Raw genomic sequence first — 21,175 nt, forward strand, 5'->3', positions numbered from 1 at the left:
TGAATCACATTACTCATGGGAAACTCCTTATTCTTGTCTGTGGACTGACTTCCAGCATTCACCTGTCTGTTTTCAGAACTAGACTCTGAGTTAGTCGAAGGATGACAGCATTTTACAGTGAGGACCCCTTAAATGTTGTTATAAGGGACCGCTGTAGTATTAATTTTAATTTTAAATGGTCTGACTTGCTGTCCCATTCAGAAAAACCTTGCATAATTCAAGTGATGGGGCTGTTGTCTCTAAGCCAAAGCATTACCACAGAAAGTGGATCAGGTGAACTTCTGAATGTAACTAAACATTCCAGATAACTATTTCAGATCTGTGTTGGTTCATTACTGTAGTGTTAACAAACTTTACTCTCTGCACCTCAGCTGTGAGGAAAGCAAAACTATTTCTACCCTGACTTCTTAGAGAAATCACAACTAGAACAGAATGATGGGTGGTATTTCTGTCGTAGTGTGCTCTGAGTAGGTAATTTCTAAATCTCTGTTGTACATAGGAGGGTGGCACTTCTGATTGCAAAAATTAGAGTGTTTTTTCAAAATGGCCTGTGCTTGAAAGCTATTGGAATCATTGAAGAAACTGCAGAGAATACCACCAGCAAGAAGAAATTCTATCAAAGGGGCAGAACCTGCTTTTACTTCATTGTTGCCCATGCATGTAATGGGAATCTTTTGCAGGTCAGGGAGTTGCTATAAGTAGTTTGCTTCTATGCAGAGAAGCTGCTATTGTTTCTCCTGTTGCAGCCACCTTTGTGGGAAAGGTAAAACCCCAAGATGCAAGGTTCAGATGTGGCCACAGTTCTACTCAGCTCCCATATTTCCTCATTTGGAATACTCATGTTCTTGCTAATTCCATGGATACAGTCCAGCTTCTGAAATATTGGCCTCTAATCCCAAAGCTGACAAAATTTTCCTGAGCTAGTAAAGGGGATAAAGTTTGTGCTAAAGTGTTTGCTCATTTCCATGAATGTATATATTTGTGTATGTCTGGTCTAGCAAAAATCCCACCCTCCTGTATCTCTGGTAGGTATATGAAAAAGCAGTTCAACAAATGGAAGGACAAAATGCAATTTCTTCATAACTGCCAGGAAGAAAAAAGCTGCAAAATAGAGGCAAAACTGCAAAGCCTGAGAGTAAGCCATGAAAACCTGCAAATGATGCTGCAGCACATGAAGGAAGAAGTAAAGGTATAGTGATATATATATCAAGAATTGTCACAGCTATGAGCCATTACTGAACACTAACAACTGCTTTTCCTGTAGACCAGCACTCTTAATAACATTTCATACACCTTCCAATTGTATTTTCAGTCATCTTAGGCTCTTCTCTTCAGAGAAAGCAGATAAGGTCTTGGCAGTATGTATTTTCTTGTCATTCTGTGCATATCTGGCAACTAGCACAGATATCCATATTAGCACATTTAAATACTACTGCAATGAAAATAATGAATATTCCAGTAAGAGTTTCCAACAGAAGTGTTAGATACTTCATTGCAGTCTGTTCTTCAGAGAAGAGTCAAAGTGCTGGCATTGAATAAATATAATATCATTCCTAATTGCTGTCTTTTACTGGGATGTAATACAGACATCTTATAGAAAATATTTTATTTGTTTTCAATTATAGTGATTCTTATCATTACAATTATTTCTGAGATTCTTAAAAGGCTCTTGTTTCACAGAAAATGTTTACATATTTTCCTCCTACAGCTTTTTTATAGCATTTTCTGCAATACTGTTTTAGTACTACTGGCAAACTGAAATACCAATTATTTTTACAATTTATTTTCTGTGTTTTGTCTATTGTAGACCATGTTGCAGTCATCACAGCATCCTTTTGCACAGTGTCATAATACAATGCCAAGAAATCCACGTGTTCTGTTAGAAAGGAGAATGCAGAGTGAATTAAATCCTGCCCAAATAAGGCCTATTTTCAGAACATGTGCAGAATGGAAATCTTTGAATCCCCCAAATTCTGTGAATAGAAGGCAGCTTTTACAGACACCTGAGGTTCCTGCTGCAGTGGACTTCACATTCTCAGATGACCCACTGGAGTCAGTGTCCCTGCAGAGTGACAAACCCTTTATGGGACAGCATAAACAAGCAAAAGAGAAACAAACATATCTGCCTAAACTGACAGAAAACTCTCTTGGTGGAATGGGGAATACAGTTCTTATTCCCACTGCAATGCAGATACCACCTGATGAGAAGGAAGTGAGAAAGGAATTGGAACTGCTAGTGATGAAACTGAAGGACACATTGTCTCTCCAAACTCAACCAGGTATAAGTTCTCCAGTCATCTTGTCACTGTGTTTTCTTACCTTCATCCCATTTATTCCATAATATTGTTCATAGTCATGTAACCCGCAGAGGAAACTCAGAATCTTCCTTTAGCCTATGTAGTATTATTCTATATAGTAAGGTAGAGCATATTCCAAATATAGCCCCTAATTTCAGACTGATTTGGAATTGGATGAGTCAAAGCTCCTAAGAGATAATGAGTCTTGGCAGTCAATTAAGGAGCAAACTTAAACTGGTGAGGGCATGAGAAGTTTTTGCTCTTGCCACTTCTGTGACTCTGTAACTATAACTCTAGTCCTAGGGGACTTCCAGCAGTACAAAATCCCTTCGTAATCAAAGGTCTTACACAACAGAGCTTTGTTCAACATTCAGGATGCCTCACTTTTGATAATGAGGATGTAACATGGAATATGACAGAAAAAGCTGGTGCTTCTACAGAGTTATGTTAGAGATTCATTAAGAGTTTTCTAGTGCTCTATCAGCATCCAAAAGCTTCGAAAGACTTAAAATTTATTCTGCTTTTCAGCCCAACAAACTGCTTTGCACCAGGAGTTGTTCTCTACAGCTGAGCATGTTTGCAGATCCTTTTCTGACCTCATCAACCAAGTAATTTCACCAGCTTGTAAGTGATGGAAACTACCATTCTCCTTACAACTTCACTGAACTACTTAAAGGTAATTGATCCTGTGTCTCTTAAAAGAGACTCTTTAAAGTGTCTCAGATGTTGCCTGTAATAACACAGCATGACAGGTTTCTGCATTTAGAGCCTTCACCTGGAGGATTCTGGAGAGCTATATTCCTTTTCTGTTGGTGATTTCCAGCTGCTTTGCTGTGACTTTCTCAGCAGTGCAAACGATTGCCCATTTCTCTCTCTTTAGCTGTTGATATCCCATGGTCGAGTTACTTCCTTGGAATGGTTCTCTATTTCTTGTTGATGCCAGCAACAAGGAAAACACTTTTTCCTGTAGTGTACAGAAGGATTTTAAAGACCTGAGAAATTGAAATTATTCAGTACCACTTCAGAAAGAAAAAAATGTACAGTCAGTTATTTACTATGGTTCTTTGGCAGGAGGTGCATAAAAATAGTAAATAACTATGTTTGTATATGCTCAAAACCAGTTATGGTTCAAGAAAATTTGCATACCTTTAAGGATTTTAATTATGTCATTGAAACGATACCAGCTTGCCAAGAAAGAAAATAGCCCAAGTTTTTACAGGATTTTTTCTGTGATGACAAAGAAAATAAATTTCATTTGGGTAAAAACAAAATATTTTTGGAAGCTCTGGGACAAAAATTAGGTAAATTTTCTGAAGCTTTGTTTCATATATAATCAAAGAGTGTTTAGGCTGATGTGATTGAAAAGGCTAATGAAAAGCATAGGGCTTAAGAAAAGCTGCTTAGCAGAACTCTACACAGATTTTCCACATAGATTTTCCTTGTGTTGTATTTTTCAGAATGAGTTGTAATCATCAAGATAAAGGGGCTGCCTGACTCATTAAAGAGGCTAGAAATCTTCTTTTCTGTTGGTAGCACCTCAGCCATTTTCTTGGAAGACCTTACACTGTGGTAGTGAGATTAATGAACATTCCTCATTCTTTCTGCTAGTTTTGGTCAAAGGAGGCCTGAATTACATGTACTGCAAACACTCGAGAATTTACAGCAAGAAATAATGATATGCTATTGGAAGCTAACAAGTGGTTTGTCTGTAGCAAAGGTAGTGTAAAGAGGGTGAAAATTTAAAAAAAAGAAACTTATTGAGGGAGGAGGGAGGACCCAGAGAACAAATAGTGATGAGGTAAATAGAAAGTGGATATACGCATATCATAACATAAATAAATATACTGTGAGATAGAAGCTCGTAGCTTTTGCAATACGCCAGTGCCCAGAGACACACAACAATCCAAGGAACCTACTTGTTGATTATGGTCAGCTTCTGATGAGGCTTTAAATCTCCTTCTAGTGTGTGCATCTGAATTCAACTTGGTTGGAAACAGTAGCAACTGACAAATGCTGGTTTGGTGTGAAGCACCATTAAACAGACCTGGAGCACAAATTCTTACAAATAGATATTCCTGAACTACCATGAATTGTTTTTTCATGTCATTATGTAAAGACTTAAAGAATTGTTTTCCATGCTAAGAAGCAGTTGTTTAGCTCACAGATCCCTGTAAGATGAAACAAGGTCTTTATTTTGCTGTTATTCAGTTCAGATGACAGTGAAGGAATTTCAGTCAGACATGTTCATCCCATCCTTCTTCTGACACACTCTCACTGAAAAACAGTAAGCCAGGAACAATATCTGTAAAAACAATCCTAGTTCACACAAAGATCTGCCATGAATTTGATAAGGAACAGTGGTAGGAGGTAATATCCTGTCTTTAAGCACAGTGACATTTTTAAATGTTCCTGTATAGCAGATCTACTTTCATCTCAAACTGAGAGCTCTTGGTTGTTTTTTTTTTTTTTAATATAGACACTCTTTTATCGCTTGCACTCTATCACTTGCAGGTTTACATGTAGTCAGTTGCATCCCCTTTTTTATTTCAGCACAATTAATAACACAGATTGCCTCTTTACATCAGCAATTTCCAAATGTTCTCCATAGTGTGATTATCCTAGAGATTGATCTGTTTTGTCAGTCTTGCCTCCACATCCTTTCCTGCCCATTGCCTCAAAGGCTGAATTTTGCTACAGCCTATTCATTAAGAAGCTTACTGAAGCAGAGAAGTATTGTGAATTCATTTAAGCTAAACATTGTCTTGGCCCATAGTGGTATTTCTGTCTGAAGAGAGGAAGAAAGCTGACATGAGCCATTTTCTAAAGGATCCTGTTGTTGCAGGTGGGACCTCTCTAAAGTGGAATCACCACTAAGAGGTGCCCAAAGGGCCCTGTGGAAATGCATCTCAGTTAAACAGGACCTGTTCGGATAATCTGTCTGCTTTCACATTTGCTAGAGCTTGGGAGTGTACGGCAAGAGGTAACATCTGCTCTACTCCAATACCAATCCTCCTGGGCTGAGCATCCAGCCCTTCACACTCTTTATCAGGTGCTGGTCTTGATAGCTGTAGGGACTGAGTGAAGATTGTCTTCTATTGATACAAATTTGCAACAATAAGGCTTTTAGAGACAATAATATAATTAATGAACACCATCAGTAGGGGGGAGAGCAGATCTGTTGTAACAATGCTGCTGCCCTCCCACACGGCAGCTGCTGCTCTCCCACACGGCAGCAAAGCACTCTCATAGGCTGTGGCTGCAACTGGGGGTCTGTTGAGTACAATAAACTGGGTGTTCCTGTGTTTATCCTGCTTTAGTGTTCTCTCTTAAACATTGAAATGGTTTGCTGCATGCTTAACTTGAAGCACAAATTCAGTGCCATTGAAGCTGCTAGCCCTCATATAGTTTTTTATTTTCTTCCTTAAGTCAGGATTTCCCTCAATGGGACTGTGATTAAGCCTTATTTGTTCATTCCAGTGACCATTTCAATATTTCTTTACGTTTTGTGACTCGAACTTATTTCTGCAAGTTGAAGAACAAGCAGGAAGCCCATTTTTCTGTGGGCATTTTGGAAAAAAAAGAAAAAACAAACAAACCACCAAATATTGCTACATGCTCAAGAAAAGAAACATTGAATGAACAACTAAATGTAATATCTCTGGAAAGATGAAATTCATGGTTTCATCCAGCCAATCTGGCAATGGAAACAATTTATACCATAAAAGCAATCAAATGTTACCGGCCATAAGTTGTTTTGCATTAGTTTAATCTCAAATTGCCTGCTAGGGTCATCAATAAGAGTCAGGAGAAGCTGGTTTTTCTACAAAGAACTTGTAAACTAAAAAAGAAGCAAATGCAAGTTAAGTATGAGAATTTTTGTGATTAAACGTTTTAAGTGTGAAAGCAGAGGAGCTGATAAAATCTGTTAACCCTTTTACTGCAAAACTGAAAACATTCTTGGAAGGTATTTTTCATGTAGAAATATGTACCATTTTTCTTCAGTAAGATGATGTCTCTTGTAGTCTCTGAGCAGGGGTTGCTCTGTACAAATGTACAGCTCTGCATACAACCAAACATCACCATCACTTCTCTAATCCTGTCTTGTAGCCAGTGGAGGTTTTTTGACAACTTCCTTCTCTGCTTGTCTATATTTTATTGAAGAATCAGTTATTTCCTGTTTTGGCACCCAAAAGACATTAGTTTGAACAGATCACATGTATTACAAGAAGCTCGATATACACACAGATTCAAGTAGGCAACTGCTTATAAATCATGCAGTTTAGTAAGGAGACTTAATTCATAGGTGATTAAGAAAACCCATAAGTTCAAATTAATCAGAGATGTCATGCTTGAGGTTACATGCCTTCTTCCACCACATGAATTGACATCAATGGGGATTAAAATACAAAAAATAAATAGAAATAGTTTAAAATTATCCACAAATCAAAATCTTAGACTAAATGTGTAATTTCCTCTTTTTTCCTAGCTTTCCAATGACTCTTCCAAGTAATATAGATCTACTCTTATGTATATGGATACTTATTAAATCTTCAAATGAGTCTTTCTTCTTCAGAACTGGTGACCTCTGAATATGAGAAAACATCCCTGAAAAGTGACATAAAAATGCATATAAGTAAATAATTTCCAAACAGCAAAGAGCAGCTGAATACTCAGTTTCCCACACCTTACATTTCCTCTGCATTTAGCTTCTGCTGGTCGTACTTTATCAGCATTGCCCCCAAGCCTCTTGCCCTGATGATAGCCATATCCCTCCCTTTGCATGTTGCCTTTCAGTGTCATGTCACTTTGATCTTTTCCCAGTATCGGCCTTTTCCTGTGGTCTTCCTATAAAACTCTTCTACTTGTAATTAGCAGAATCAAAGTGCTTAAGTCTGCTCAGAATCCTACTACCACACTGGCCTGTTATCAACCTCTCTGCACAGTGGGTGAGATCCCTCACACTGCCTAGTAGCACATTTGTTATTTCCTTGAGGAACTATGGGGTGTTTTCTTTGCAATGATCTCTAAAAGGCAGCTGGTTGCTTTTCTTTCTTTTAAACATATTTGTCTTCTGAAAAAGTAACCGGTTAACACAATACCTGCTTATTTAGCAGACCTCAATTGTTCAATAGCATTTGCCCCACTACCCCACCCTGACACCCTGCAGAGTTGGGTCAGGTGCAAAGGGTGATCTGAGCCTAACCACCTGCACCTGTGAGGGAGCTGGGCACAGCTGAGGTCACTGAGTGGTAAGGGGCAGTGGGACTGCTGGGTGAAAAGAGAAAGGAGAAAAAAAGGAAAGCAAGAAAGGAGAAAAGAAGCAGAGAGTTTGTATCTGTAGTGTTCAGATGTTTCTAGGGAGGATGTGCAATGTGGCTTCTTGAGGAGGATCTCCTTGTACAGCTGCTCTTCAGGAAGATTGCTGTGAGTACAAAAGCTATGTTTTCTTCGTGGTTTTAAAGTCTTATTTTGGTTAGAGTTGTTGTAACTGTGCTGTAACTACAGTGTGATCATAGATTGGAAATGCATTTATGGAACCTGCTTTTTCATGGTGTTTTTAGGGAAAAGGTATGAGTTACTAAAGATAGCTTGGTCAGGTATCTGAAAAACTTTCCCTACTTGTCTCTACTTACAGCTGATTAAGAATTCTCTGCAGAATATCTAGGGAAGTTGAAATGCTGCTTGGTAAAGTATGATTTTAGGTTGATTGAGACAGTTTGTCAGATTACTCGTATTCAACTGTTCTGATTTTGTAGTCTTTTTCATGGGTTGTGTAGAGTTTAAGAGTATCTTCAGACTGTGAATACAGTCTAAAGATAAAAGCCTGGACGGACTAGACTGATCCAGAAAACAGTGTTTGAATCTGTAAGTCTGGAACTGGGCTACTTCTCCCACTTCTAGGTACACACTAGAAGAGAATTGTTTCCCAGGAGGATCAAGTAGGGGTAACTTGATGATGAAAGTGCCTCTAAGATGTGACAAAGTAGGTGTTTTTTCTCCTTAGAAAGTTTGTGATTCTCAATCTTCACAAGTAGGGATTTATCCATTAGTTCTGAAATGTAATGCTCATAATAACATCTTAACATCAGTATTTCTGTGCCAAGTTCAGATATCTGTCTTGCTTTTCCAATTCATTGATATGTTTAAGGAAAAACAGAGAATGCAGGTTGCTCCTCATTCCTGATTTATGATCCTGTTTGCAATTAAAACAACAAAACAAACCCCAAATGTATTGAAATTTTAACTATTTAAGAGGAGTAAGATAAAAAACTTGAGTATGAAGCAATAAAGTTACCAACTGTTGCAAAAGTAACAGAATAAAACAAGAAAATTTTGCTTTATTTTTGGAATTCTGGAACAAGCCTACTGAAAGCTATTTATACCTGCTCATGTAGATGTGAAGTACACGAGGTAATTTAAGTGCTGTTAGTGCTGCTCCTGGGGCTGAGGAAACAGGCTTGTAACTCTATGCATAAGTGCAAATTCTATTCCTCATCATTTGCTATGGCATTTCTAGCTGCAATTATTACCAATTGATTTCTACTTGCACTGGTGAAATAAGGCAGTTGGACCACAGGTTACAAAGATTAAAACAGCTGGCTTTGTTAACAAACTGTGAGACTTGGATGAGAAGTTAGATAGCTCCTCTAAAAAAAAAAATAGGCTGTCACTGCTATAAGCTGCCTGTGACAAACTGATGTTAATCAGCCGTACAGAGAAACCAGATTAACTGATAACAATTCACAAAACAGAGGATGTGAATACTTAGTAGTGCTTAAAATCCCTTTGTATAAGAGATAAGAATAGTCAGAATTTATCATAAACCCCTAAATTTGATTCTTCAAAATACATCAGACTGTTACTCTTTAATCTTGACTAGAACAAAAGCTCTTTGTATAGGAAAATCACAGTGTGATATAGATATGTAGAACCAGATGTAAGCAAAAGGCTAAGTGGGAGTTTAGACAGTGATATTCAAAGCTGCAATCCCAAACAAAAAATAATCTAGTGCTTTAACCTGAAGGGTTATCTCAGTTTTTGACAATACTACCACTGTGTGTGTCTAAAGCTGCATTCTGTTTGCACCCAGAAGCACGTCAGTCTGGTAAGGACTGAGCAACTTGTTGCCTGTGTGATGTCCAAGACCACTTGGAAACCACAAGTAGGCTCTGTGCTGCATGCCAACACAGTAAAGATCCAGTCAGAGCTATGATTCTTTGCAGAGCAGGATAGGATCCAGTCCTTGCTTTTAAATTGCAGGTGGTGGTTGTTTGACTCATAGATTAGAAATTGACCCTGTGGGTGTGAGTTTTTCAGTCTGAGGGGATTGATTCAAGTTCAACTCCTATCTCAAAGTTCAGGATACTGCCTGTAGGTAATAGAGTAAGGACCTCTCAGTCCTTCCTATCCCAGATTCTAGCTTTCAATACTCAAAAATATTTAAGGTTTGTGGGCAAGAGTGGGATGGTCCAGTGGTGTATTGTCCCTGAGGTGCAAGAACCCTGAGTTCAAGTCCAATTTTTAGAGACACTCTAATGGGTACTTGGTCAGAGAGGCTCTTCATTATTCCATGAACATTCCCCCTAAGCATCTTAATAACTAAGACACTGCCCTAGGAAGTGGAGACAAGGGTCTCAATCCATTGAAGTGTAAAGGCAGTTCTGCCTCTCACTGTGGGCTCATGCACTACACTGTTGATGATGGAAACAGCGCTTCTACCTCTCCATCAAATTATAGCACCTACCTCTATCTGAAATTGGTTATTCTCCAGGGAAGGATATATCTGTTGGTAGCAGGATCAGAACTGAAGCCTTGGAAGAGACTGAGATTTAGGAAAAGCTATACTGTGTCTCCCTTTTGGGAATGAGGATGGTAGTTGACAGGCATATGGAGAGGGGCCTGGGAACCTGGAGACAAGGAATTGCAGCACTTAGTGTCACAGGTAGTGATGTTCTTCCTGGAGCTGTAGTTGTGTCTGAAAGCCTGCATGAATCTAAATCTGAGATATGTTTCCATTGTTTGTTGGGTGAAGTTACTGGTATGGAAATGAAAAATAGTGACTGGCTGCTAGATGGCAAGTAGACACACCTTTACCCTTCTGCTAAAAGGCTGCCACTCTCCCCAACAGCCCAGTGCAGTGCATTCCTCTCAGAATGGGGAATCCAGAGCTAGCCTGTTCGTAGCACAACTGTGGTAAAAATGCTGCTATGGAAGAATATATTGGTATATTCAGTTGCTGAGCTGCCTTCTTTGTTTGAACCCTCCTGTATCACACTTTCTGCTGCTTTTCCTACCCTATCAAACTGAAACTTAAAAGCTGTTGTTAGAGGTCAGGTTGTTTGGAGGTAAAATTTTTACTGAGAGTACATTGAACATAAACACAGCTCTACACTTCACTGGGAGGAGTAGGGGGTTTTTGCACGCACTGTCCTCTGTTTCTGTGTTATTACCACATAGCACAATAGGCCTCAATCGCTTTTCTTTCCACTAGACTCTAATTATTGCCCATGAGATGCATATTAAAGGAGTAGTGACCTTGGTTTCTCCCTGTGAACTGAGAACGTAGAGTAGCCGTCTTGGGGCTTCTGACAGCTTCTGACAGCTGCCTTCTCCCCAGCCCATGGGTTCTGGAGAGCACACAGTCCACATAGATATCCCAGAAGAGCTGAGCCAAGTCCCAGAACAAAGCCCCATGTTTCAAGTTCTCTGAGGATTTCAGAAAGATCATGAAGTCCCAAAAGCCACTGACAGAGTCAGAAATGCGAGGCTTCCTCATCTCCAGTAAAACAGCTGAGGAGGATTCCCAGCACTGGGGGTCTGCCCGCCCAAGAGCCAGTGGATCAGCTTGACTGTGGCAGAGGAAAGGTGTCACACAGAACACTGCCATGAGTAGGAGAGAGCAGGTGAGTCTCATGGTGCAGTGGATTCTTCCTCTGCTTCCAAGATCCATTATGTCACTGAAATATAAGAAAACCAAGAGAAGCCGAAAAAGTCTCACTCTTAGTTGCAGGAATAAAATCCTGTTGCTTTACATGATACACAAGGCACTTAAATACTGTTTCTCTGCTCTTTAAAGATTTGTGTATGCTTTTTGTATGTACATAAATACTAGAGGAGTGACAATGCTCTATGCAGCAGAAGCATGTGTAAAAATTTTTAATCATCTTCAGATCTGAATGATGAACTGTCTTATCTGGAAGTACTTAATACTGAAAGTTTTTTTTCCATTTTTGCTTTACAGATCCCAAATATTTTTCAGTAAAAATCCATTCCTTTTTACATAATTTAAGCTTTTAGCCAGTCTTGCTTTTTTCAACATTTTATGAGCCCTTTAAAGTAGTCTTCAGAATCACAAGGATCAGTGGACAGCAGGTGGAAAAATGTTGTTGAAAATGTGTTTTAATGGTTCTAATTATTGCAGGTTTCAGATTCATCCACTGACCAGGAGTGGTTTAGGTGCGAAAGGACAGGACAGTTCTGAGAAGAGGGTATAGCAAAGCCATCACATAGCAGCTGTATTGTACAACAAGTACCCATGCATATAGAATCATAGAACAGTTCAGGTTGCAAGGGACCTTTAAAGGTCTCTAGTCCAACCCTTCTGCCATTGGCAGGAACATCTTCAACCACATCAGATTGCCCAGAGTCCTGTCCAACATGACTTTGAACTGTTTTCAGTAATAGGGCATCTTCCACTCCTCTGAACAGCCTGTTCCAGTGTCTCACCACCCTCATTGTAGAAGATTTTTTTTTTTCTTTATATGTAATCTAAATTGGTCCTCCTTCAGTTTGAAGCCATCACTCTTTGTCATCTTGCAGCAGGCCCTGCTAAAAAGCCTGTCCCCATCTTTCTTATAGGCCTTCTTTAAGTACTGGAAGGCTGCAACAAGGTCTCCCTGGAGCTTGCTCTTCTCCAGCCCCAGCTTTCTCAGGCTGTCTTTTCCGGAGAGCTGCTTCACCTTCCTCATCATTTTTGTGGCTCTTCTCTGGACTTGCTCTAACAAGTCCATGTCTTTCCTGTGCTGAGATGTCTTTGTATATATTTAAAAGTATAACTGTGTATTGCAGATCACTGAGAATTAACTGTTAAAACTCTGAAATTTGCTAAGTAGTATCAATAATGGATAGGTAGAAATTCTGAGAATGATTGTTTTGGGGACAGAAAGGCCCGGTTGTCTCCATCAGATTTCATTTCTACTACATACTTCTCTGTTGCATTTTCTAACAATCTTCTAGCTTTTCTGATATTGAACAAGTTTGAGGGGTTGTTTTTTAGTGTAGCTCACGACATATGGAGAACTTCCCATTTGTGGAAATCAGCTATCTCTGAGATCAGCATTTAGGACAAAATTCTGCTTAATGCATGTGCTGATCTGCTGAGTATTCATGCTTGAATGTTTTCAGTTTGGTTGTTGGGGGTAGGAAGCCACTTCTCTTAATGAGCTCGATAAGCAATTGGCTTTTTGTGTAGAAAGTCTCTTCTATGAGTGATCCTGAAGAAGTGTTCCTTTGCTATGTGAAGAAAAATGCCAAAGGCAGGATATTGATGTGCAGAGGAATTGTACATGAAAGGTAGCCTGTGTGTGAGACTAGGGAAGAGTAGTCTGCTTTGTGGAATATATTTCTTTATAGAGCTAAAGGACTCTTCAGAGACTTCAGTCCTAGAAATGTTATTCTTACCTAGCCCCCTGTCTGGCTACCTGGTCAGGTTCTGGGAACATTTTTGAGGTATTCAGACTATTCAGACTTTATTCCCCAGCTGCCTACAGCCACTTTTCATTCCAAGTTCGGGTGTTGTGAGAAGAGCTGGCAATGTTCAGCCCTGGACCTGAACATTGCATTTAAGGAACAAAAGAGGGACAGCTTGCTCTTCCCACACTGCACTGCCTAGTAGATGTCACTTATGACAGTGGTGGTAGTAATAGGGCTGTCCTCCTGCTGCTTCCAAGATCCCCAAGAAACATCATTCTTCTGTACCCTGCTCCACAAGACAGGCTTTGATTACTTTCTCAGAAGCAAGGCAAAAACATCCTGTGAGTCACTACTTTATTTGTGCATCAGAGCCCTTCCACTGGGCACAGACACCTGTGTGCCATGCAGTATGCACGTATGTCTGTTTACCGAGACTTTTTCAAGGGACATAGTTAACTTTATCAAGTTTCTGGTTTTCAGAGCAATTTAGCAGTCTCAAATATGACCATGAGGGTGAGGAGACAGACATGGGACAGTGGGTGGGGAGCCCCAAAAAATTGTTCAAGCAAAGGAATAATAGTAAAAGAAGCTAATAATACTAAAATCCTTTAAATGATGGTTCTGTGACTTTGACAGAGCCCATCTCACTTGTACAGGTTAAAAATGGAACTGGTTGCTTTGTATTTTCTGCTCCCCCACACCTATTCTAAACTTTATACGTTACAAAACTGGCTAAGACAAGGGTTCTGGATTTGTCAAAACGAGGGGACAGTCCTGGGCAAGGAGTTGGTAGGGCATTAATATGAGAATCGGTGTCCTTGAAAGTGTGATGTGCATGGCATTAGTAAGGGTCAGTAGCAAAGGCCACTAGTCCTTGTGGTCTGGTCAAACTCAGGCAGCACTGTGCTGTTAGTCTTCCACAAGGTTCAAGATTGTGGTTTTTTAGATAATTGAGAGCTGGAGGGGATGCCCAGGAAATTGGAGATTTCATTAATCCCTTACCTGTGCATGTGGTGAATGCTTCCATGCAATTCCTCCTTACACCCTCCAATCTCTTGTTATTTCTGTCCATTCATTGAAGTTTGTGTGTGTGTGTGTGAGAGCTATTTACACTTCCTAGTTCTGACTTTTCCCACCCTCCCCCCTATCCTTGCTTCTCCTTGCAGTGTAGTCTCCTGCTCCACTCCCCGGCATGGATAATGCCTTACAATAATAATTTAACAGTTAATCAATTAATGTGTTACTATCATCTGACTTGGAGCTCTCGTTACGGCAGTCCCTCGGCCGTGCAGCCGCCGCAGCCGATCCCGGGCCGGGTGCCCGCTCCGGTGCAGCATCCCCGGGCGGTCCCGCGCGGCTCCCGAGGCTCCGGGCAGCGCCCGACTCCGCCGCCGCTCCCGTCCCGCTCCGCGCCCGCCCGCCCCGCGCCGCCCCCGGCTCTCAGCGCTTACCTCGGGCAGGCTCCGGCCAGGGCAGGGCTCTCCGAGACCGCTGCCGCCGCCGCCGCGCTCCTTAAGAAGCCGGAGCGGGCAGCCCCGCTTAGTTTTTACGTCAGGGCTCGAGAGCAGCCCCCACCCCCGGGCCCGGCCGCTGCTCCCGGGCACCCGGAGCTCCCGCTTTCTCTGAGCGGAGCTGTCCTTGCTGCAAGTCCGCTCCGCTTCTCCGTCCCGCCTGTCCTCCTCTGTTTGCGGACCCCGGTTCTCCCGGGGCAGCCTGGTGGCCGTGCTGCCTCTGGCCGAGGGGAAGGGGTGCACAGCGGGGTGGAAGAGTAACAGACCCGGCAAAGCTGCGGCCCTCCCCTTGCTGCACCGGCGGGGGGCAGGAGGGGAAGAGTAGAAAGCAAATCTGCCCTTGGAGCTCATATTGTCCAGAGCTGGCTCAGACCTCAGGTATCTTGCTTTATGTACTTGGCTGTTGCAGATCCCTCCATCCCAGAGCAGGAATCTGTGCAGCACGACTAGAGCTATTTGCTGGCTAGGGCTCAGCTCACATGCTGCAGCTCATATAAGTTGAAGCAGAGAGCCAGAGAAGAGCCACAGAAGGGCTCCAATTAAAGGCATTAGTTGAAGTAGTTGGGCTGTGCTGCCCACTGCAGCTCAATTTACACAACTTTATCTTAAGAGCTAACTTGGAGGGCTGTACGTTCTCCAGCAGAAAGGGATGGTCTGGCTCCATTTTCCCTTCCAAGAACTATAATGTGGTCTGTTGTTGTTGCATTTTCTCTCTGTGAAGTTCTCAGCTGGATTTTGACTTCTGTGTAGCAACTGGAAAACCTCTATGTGTTAGAGAAATGGGTTAAGCTAGTAGGGAAGCGAAAGGAAAGCATTGATGAAAAGGCTGTCTCCTGTTATGTGCAGCATGGAGAAAAAAGCCTGAGCACAACTCTGCAACTGACAAGTCTGCCTGTGCTCACTGTGCCTGCTGTGATCCCCTCGCATACAGAAAACATACCACTCAAAGAGCTGGGGCTCTGTGACCGTGCTGACAACCAGTGGTGGGCAGAACTTGCTTAACAGCAGACTTGCAGAACAGCTATTTGAAGCGATAGGCAGGTGAGAACATTCTTTGTTCTGTAGTTTCTCGGCCAAATTGTGTAGCACCTTGCTGCATGTCTGAAGCCAGTGCAGCTCCACCAGTCCATACAGCTGGGCAGCAAATTATTTGTTTTTCCAAGGCTTCCACTGGCAGCTCCCTTTTATCTCTGCATGTGGAATCACAATCCCTTCCCCAGAAGGGATTCAGTAGCATAAGGCTTATCTTTGTTGAAGACAGTGGGGCTGCACTGGTCACTTCAGCTGGAAAGTTGGCTTGAGACTCTGATTTCTCTGATGTTCATCAATACCTTTATAGTTTGCATTCTTTCTGTGCATCCAGTCCATGTAAATGGAGAAGGAACTTCCTTTACAAACCCTTGGTCTTGCAACATGCCTATGACAATAAACACTGCTTTTCTTTTGATGTTTTATCTCCTCAATAAACAATCCCTGTCCAAGTGTATTTTGTGTAAGTAATGCTACTGTTTAACAAAAGTGGTAGGAACTTTTTGGGGATGAGAGAACATTGGCTAGAACCCTTGTAAATAGCTGTACTGTAGGACTTTGGCCAACTTGCAAGTGTTCCATTTATTTGGCTAGAAGTGTGAGTTTGGGAATGATGGGAATAGTGGTCCTCAGCTGCTGAAACAGGCTTCAGGGTGAAATGAAGAGTGTTATACCTTGCAAGGGGCCCTTGCAACATGGTGGAGGAAACCTCTCTTATGTAGGATCTCCAATATTTCTTCTCTGTGCTATGGAATACAGGCTATTCCAGTAGACTTTCTTCTGGGTTCTAGAGCTGAAATGATCCTTAAAGACCAGGTTTTGGTTTTATTTGTTTCTTTTTAAAATTTGCTCTGTACCTGATTCTGGACCCATGTGTAATTTGGAGACCCCTTGGCAAGTGGGTAGCCAGTGTACTTCTCCTTGCCTCTGTATTTGGGGATTGAACAAGGCAAAGGAGAGAAGGAAAGTGTGCAGGTAAGATCTGGGTGTTGCAATGGCAGTTCCTGGGTAGAAAAAGCTCTGGGGCTGCTTGTGTTCATGGTTGGCCTGGCTGCCCAGGCCAGAGCTGAGCAAGATTAAAACACCACAGAAGTGGTTTTTGCTGCTTTTTCTGTATCTGTGGTGTGTTGTTAAGGGTAGAGCCAAATGGAAAGGAAATGATAAAATGTTTCTTGTGAGTTGATAAATTTCTGTCAACCTGCAACCTTTGTGGAATCATTGTTAAGAAGTGAGTTTGAGTCCCCTTCTGGGGTGCACTTTATCTGGTTTTGGATCAAGAACAACATTGGTTTCATTCCACTCAGAATCCTGGCAGACCCAAGGGTATTGAACCAGGGGCTCTCACAGAAATGAGAGTTGCTGCTCAAGGGAAATGCTGCTACAGATAAAATAGTTGCCTCCACAAATACTTCCTGAGCCTACTACATTCTGCTCCCTCTGAACCAGAGCACTTACTTACATTCTATTTCTGGGAAAGAGGTTTTTGATAATTAGACTGATCACCTCAGCCTCCTAGTGGAGAAGAAATGTACCAGGATTGGCCATCTCATTCAGTTCCACACACTCCCTCAGTCAAGCTTTCTGTGTCCTTCTTAAGCTATCAATAATTTTTCTTTCATTGCAGCATATGATGTAGTGCCCTGGCAGCCAGTGTTCATATCTTCTGTGGGTCTCCATATCTTATGAATATAATTCACATGAGCTGTAGATCATATCCAGAGTCATTTACAGAAGAATATTTTTATCAAGAAAAGTTGATTATTTACTCACAGATGAGACAGAGATTTACTCATAGATGAGACAGAGGTTTCAGATCATGTAACACTACAAAAAGGATGCTATTTCTACCAGAAAAAAAACGCATAAAAATATAAAAATAAAACAAAAATTATCAGGATAAAGGGATAAGTAAGAAAAGTAGGAGGCCATTTCACTGGTATTTGCATTTTGAATAGAGCAAAGGTATAACTAACTAAATACAGAGTTGCTTTCATCCTGCATTTGCTCCTGGCGAAACTTCTGGTGGTTTAAAATTAATTTTTAAGTTAATAGGCAGTGGCTTATGGTTGCTTGAGCTAAGTAAGCATTTACACATAAAAAAAGAGATTCAGCACTGAGGTTGAGAGACAGTAACACGTGATGGGATGCACAGCTTGCCTGTTACTTCCATAAGCAGCCACACCTGAAAGCAGTATTAAGCTTTTTAAACTGTCCCACATGATGAAAGACACCTGTTTTAGGCTTACTAAAAAAAAACCTTTACAGACATATTCTTAGCTGAAAGTTTGGGGTTTGCTGAGTTGGGTTCCAAATTATTCCAGCTTTGTGTGAAACTTGGCTAAGTGATGGCAAAGGCAAAACTTGTGATTCTCAGAGTGGGGGATACCCAAAGGTCTGTTAGCTTTAAATTCATAGTACCTGGAAGAGGCTTGATTTTTCTTCAAAATCCACAAAGGAAGAGTGTGGAATCCTACTTCCATTTTTAACTTTTCCACTTCTCCTCTTTTAAGCAGAAGATTAAACTGTCCTTAAAACTGGCTCCCTGACTCGCAAGAGCTTCTTGGAAATGAAATTAAATACTTGATCCAAAGTCTGCAGCTATATTTTACTAATTTTTAAAATTATATGTAGAGAGCTTTGACTATTTAAACCTGTTGGTTTTGGTTTTTTTAACTTTTGATATCAAGTTGTCTTCTTTTTTTTTTTTTGGTGGATTGATTCTCTATTCCCAAAGTGTTTGATGACCCCACACTGCTCTAAACAACCTTCTAGGTCTATTCTCTGTTGAAATGGCCAGCAGGAAAGTCACTGGGTGTGATGCAACACTTAAGCAGTTCTAACCAGTGGAAAGATATAGTTACCTAAACATACAGTTCTTCAGTGCTGTACACTATTGCTGATGACCTGAAACATTTCCATGGAGCTGAGAGACAAGACATGGGACAGGCAGGAGACCAGGGTATTTCTGTGCCAGGAGCTGGAGCCCTGTGGACACCCTGGCATGTCTCTGGCCTATACTGAGAAGTGGCCTTCTGCTAGGAGGTTTGAGGAACTGCAGCTCCCCATTAGACTAGATTTGTCTTGCTGTAATAATGTCTGTGCCTACCAGCTGTTGGTGTGAGAGGCTCTGTCTCCAGTGCTATATTCATAGTGTTTCCCCAAGAGTAAATTTAGGCGACGTGTCAGAAGTGTGAGCTGGTTTCATTGTTGAAGCCACTTATTTAAATGAATTTGTGGAAGAGGTAGCACTTCTCCTGGCAAATGTATTTAATACAAGCTTTGAAAAGATGTGTGGAGCAGGTATTTTTACAAGTGCAAGCTAAGCAATGTTGGTTAAAAAATTAATATATATTTTTGAAAACATAATCTGGTGATATGCGACACTATAAATGCAAATGACCTTTATAAAGGATGTGACCACATTTTTCTCTAGACTTAAGCATTCCAAGAAAATAAGAAAGAACCCCGAACTGATAGCATAGTACATTAAATATTAATCTGTGTCTTTTGGGCAAGTTGTCTCACATTAACCATTCATTTAGAGAGCTTTTGATTAATTTTAATGGCATTCTGAGTATTTATAGCCAGACAACTATTAGTTTTTTAATTAAGGGATTCATTGCCATTTGGGTGCTGGACTGATATCAACATGTTCCAGAATAAAGTCATTGGTTCTTCCTGACTCAGCCCTCTTGCTTCCTTATGTTCCCACAGACAATGGGGAAGCCCTTCTCACCTTCAGCACTCCAGGCAGACAGGAGAGTCACCCTGGCTATGTCACAGCTAGAGGAGCAGTTCAGTGAACCATGTTTTCATAAAACTGCCACTAACATCTAAGAAAGCAAGGCTGTTACAGGATCAGTCTCTCCCAGGGAGAAAAGCACTTTCACAGTGCATTCTTTCCTGAGGCTGAGCAGGATTGCAATGTGGAAGCTCCTACGTTTTCTCTTTCTCCGAGAGTGTTTCTTTCCTTGGGAGAAAAGGGTGTTGGAGCTTGCTTGCCTCAGGGCAGCTCCTGGGCTATGCCAGTGGGCCACCAAGGAGGAGTCCAGCCCTGCCACTGTCACACTCATCCCACAGCACTGACACTCCCCTGGCAGCTGGGACCCCTTGCAGGGAGCCTGCATGTTCCCACTCAAAGTTGTCTGGGGATAATAGTCTTCAAGAAGAAATTGGAGGAGGGGATAGCAAATTATTTAGGGCCAAGAAATAGGTCACAGGAAATTCTGGAGAGGAATGAGGATATTCTGTCTCATGTGAAAGGGAACTGGGGGCTCTTTGGTTCTCCTTGGTTGCCTGCTCATTCTCAGATTCTTTGCTGGATCATCTGCTTTGCTCTGTGTTTTGCTGGTAGCTCCTACTAGGGTTCTTTGGCACTTGTAAAGAACTTCCAACTCTTCAAACCACAGATGTGAAGCCTTATAAATACACTACTGCTGTTGTCAGAGGAGAAAGTTGGGGGTTTTTAATGTGCAAGATCTGTCACGAATAATTTATTGGCTGACAAATCTGCCTTCTTGATTTTCCTGAATGAAGTAGTACAAGTTCTGTCATTTAGAACAGATGAATAAAGCCCATACATTATCAGTAAGGAACCATGTGATAGAGGCAGATAGAACATTGGGGTTTTTTTAAAATTAAGTATATAGTTTATTTATTTTTTAATAGGTCAGGCCACTCAGCCTTTGAAACTCCCATTTTTATTTCACAAATGTACCCTTTGAAACCTATTCCCAAAGGAGAGTTACGAAGGTGATACTAGAGTGAATTTTTATGTATTGAGTTTAATTTGGAACTTCTGTAAAAGATTATAGTTTAATATCACAAGGTCCTTTATTTTATTTATTACTGCTTAGGGACAGCTGAAAAGTTGCATATTTCATGAAGATTTTAATTTTTTTGAATACCTGGGGAGGGGGTTTGTCTCAAACTTATCAGCTAACCAGGTCTGCCTAAAACCAGTGCTCCCTGGCCTGGGTGTAAAGGTCACCTTTGTGCACAACAGTTCCTGCCATAGAGATCATGTGTTTGAAGTGAAAGTGCCCAGCCAAATCAGAGGAAGGAAAACTGAAACAAAAATGTAATGAGACCTGAATCTTTTACCCACCTGCCCAGCCCTCTGATCCAACAGCACACAGAGAGGGTTCTGTAATGTAAGGCAATTGTTTCTTTCCTTCTGCAAATGAGGCAATTTTCAGTCTTACGTTCAGGACCTCCTCATTACACAAAGCAGGAGTTAAAATCTTTAATTTCCTGAAGCTTTTCAGTGAATGCTGGAGGGCACTAGAATAGTTCTGTTTCTTGGAACTGCTTTCTCATGGCACAGAAATCCTGGTCAAGCATTCATTGTCTGTCAACTATGTTATTGTTAACAATATCTGTAAGAGTAACTTCATAATGGAGCAGGTCTTGAAATAGCAATACAGAGTTCAGATGTACATGAAAGGAAATAGGGGAGAAGTGACTGACTCCAAAGGAGACAGGCTTGCTTGTGTACCTTGCCTCCATCTGATTTCATTGTTGTGCCGCTCTCAGAGTGGGGCATGTTGACAAGGGAAAAGGTATGGAGAGGAAATGGATGGTCAGAATATGTAAAATCCCAACAAAAATATATTAATGGAGTATGGAGGTTTAGACTGTGGTCCT

At 41.2% G+C, this 21,175-nt stretch overlaps 2 protein-coding genes across 2 annotated transcripts in view; one reads left to right on the plus strand and one right to left on the minus strand.

Annotated features, from left to right (window-relative positions):
* DYTN (dystrotelin) overlaps positions 1-21,175 on the plus strand; it is a 73,776-nt gene that overhangs the window by 15,119 nt on the left and 37,482 nt on the right. The window contains exons 12-14 of the mRNA XM_066553896.1: positions 1,030-1,189; positions 1,808-2,279; positions 2,826-2,973. Coding sequence (XP_066409993.1) covers positions 1,030-1,189; positions 1,808-2,279; positions 2,826-2,929 — 736 coding nt within the window. The 3' untranslated portion in view covers positions 2,930-2,973. The remainder of the gene's footprint in view (positions 1-1,029; positions 1,190-1,807; positions 2,280-2,825; positions 2,974-21,175) is intronic.
* Positions 6,754-14,470, minus strand: FAM237A (family with sequence similarity 237 member A). Its single transcript, XM_066553899.1, has 3 exons — positions 14,441-14,470; positions 10,833-11,254; positions 6,754-6,902 (listed from the first exon to the last, which is right to left on the minus strand). Exons 2-3 carry the CDS (start codon positions 11,245-11,247, stop codon positions 6,754-6,756), a joined length of 564 nt encoding a protein of 187 aa, XP_066409996.1. The 5' UTR covers positions 11,248-11,254; positions 14,441-14,470.

This window comes from Molothrus aeneus, chromosome 7 (assembly GCF_037042795.1).
Source record: "Molothrus aeneus isolate 106 chromosome 7, BPBGC_Maene_1.0, whole genome shotgun sequence".
NCBI classification, from domain to species: domain Eukaryota; kingdom Metazoa; phylum Chordata; class Aves; order Passeriformes; family Icteridae; genus Molothrus; species Molothrus aeneus.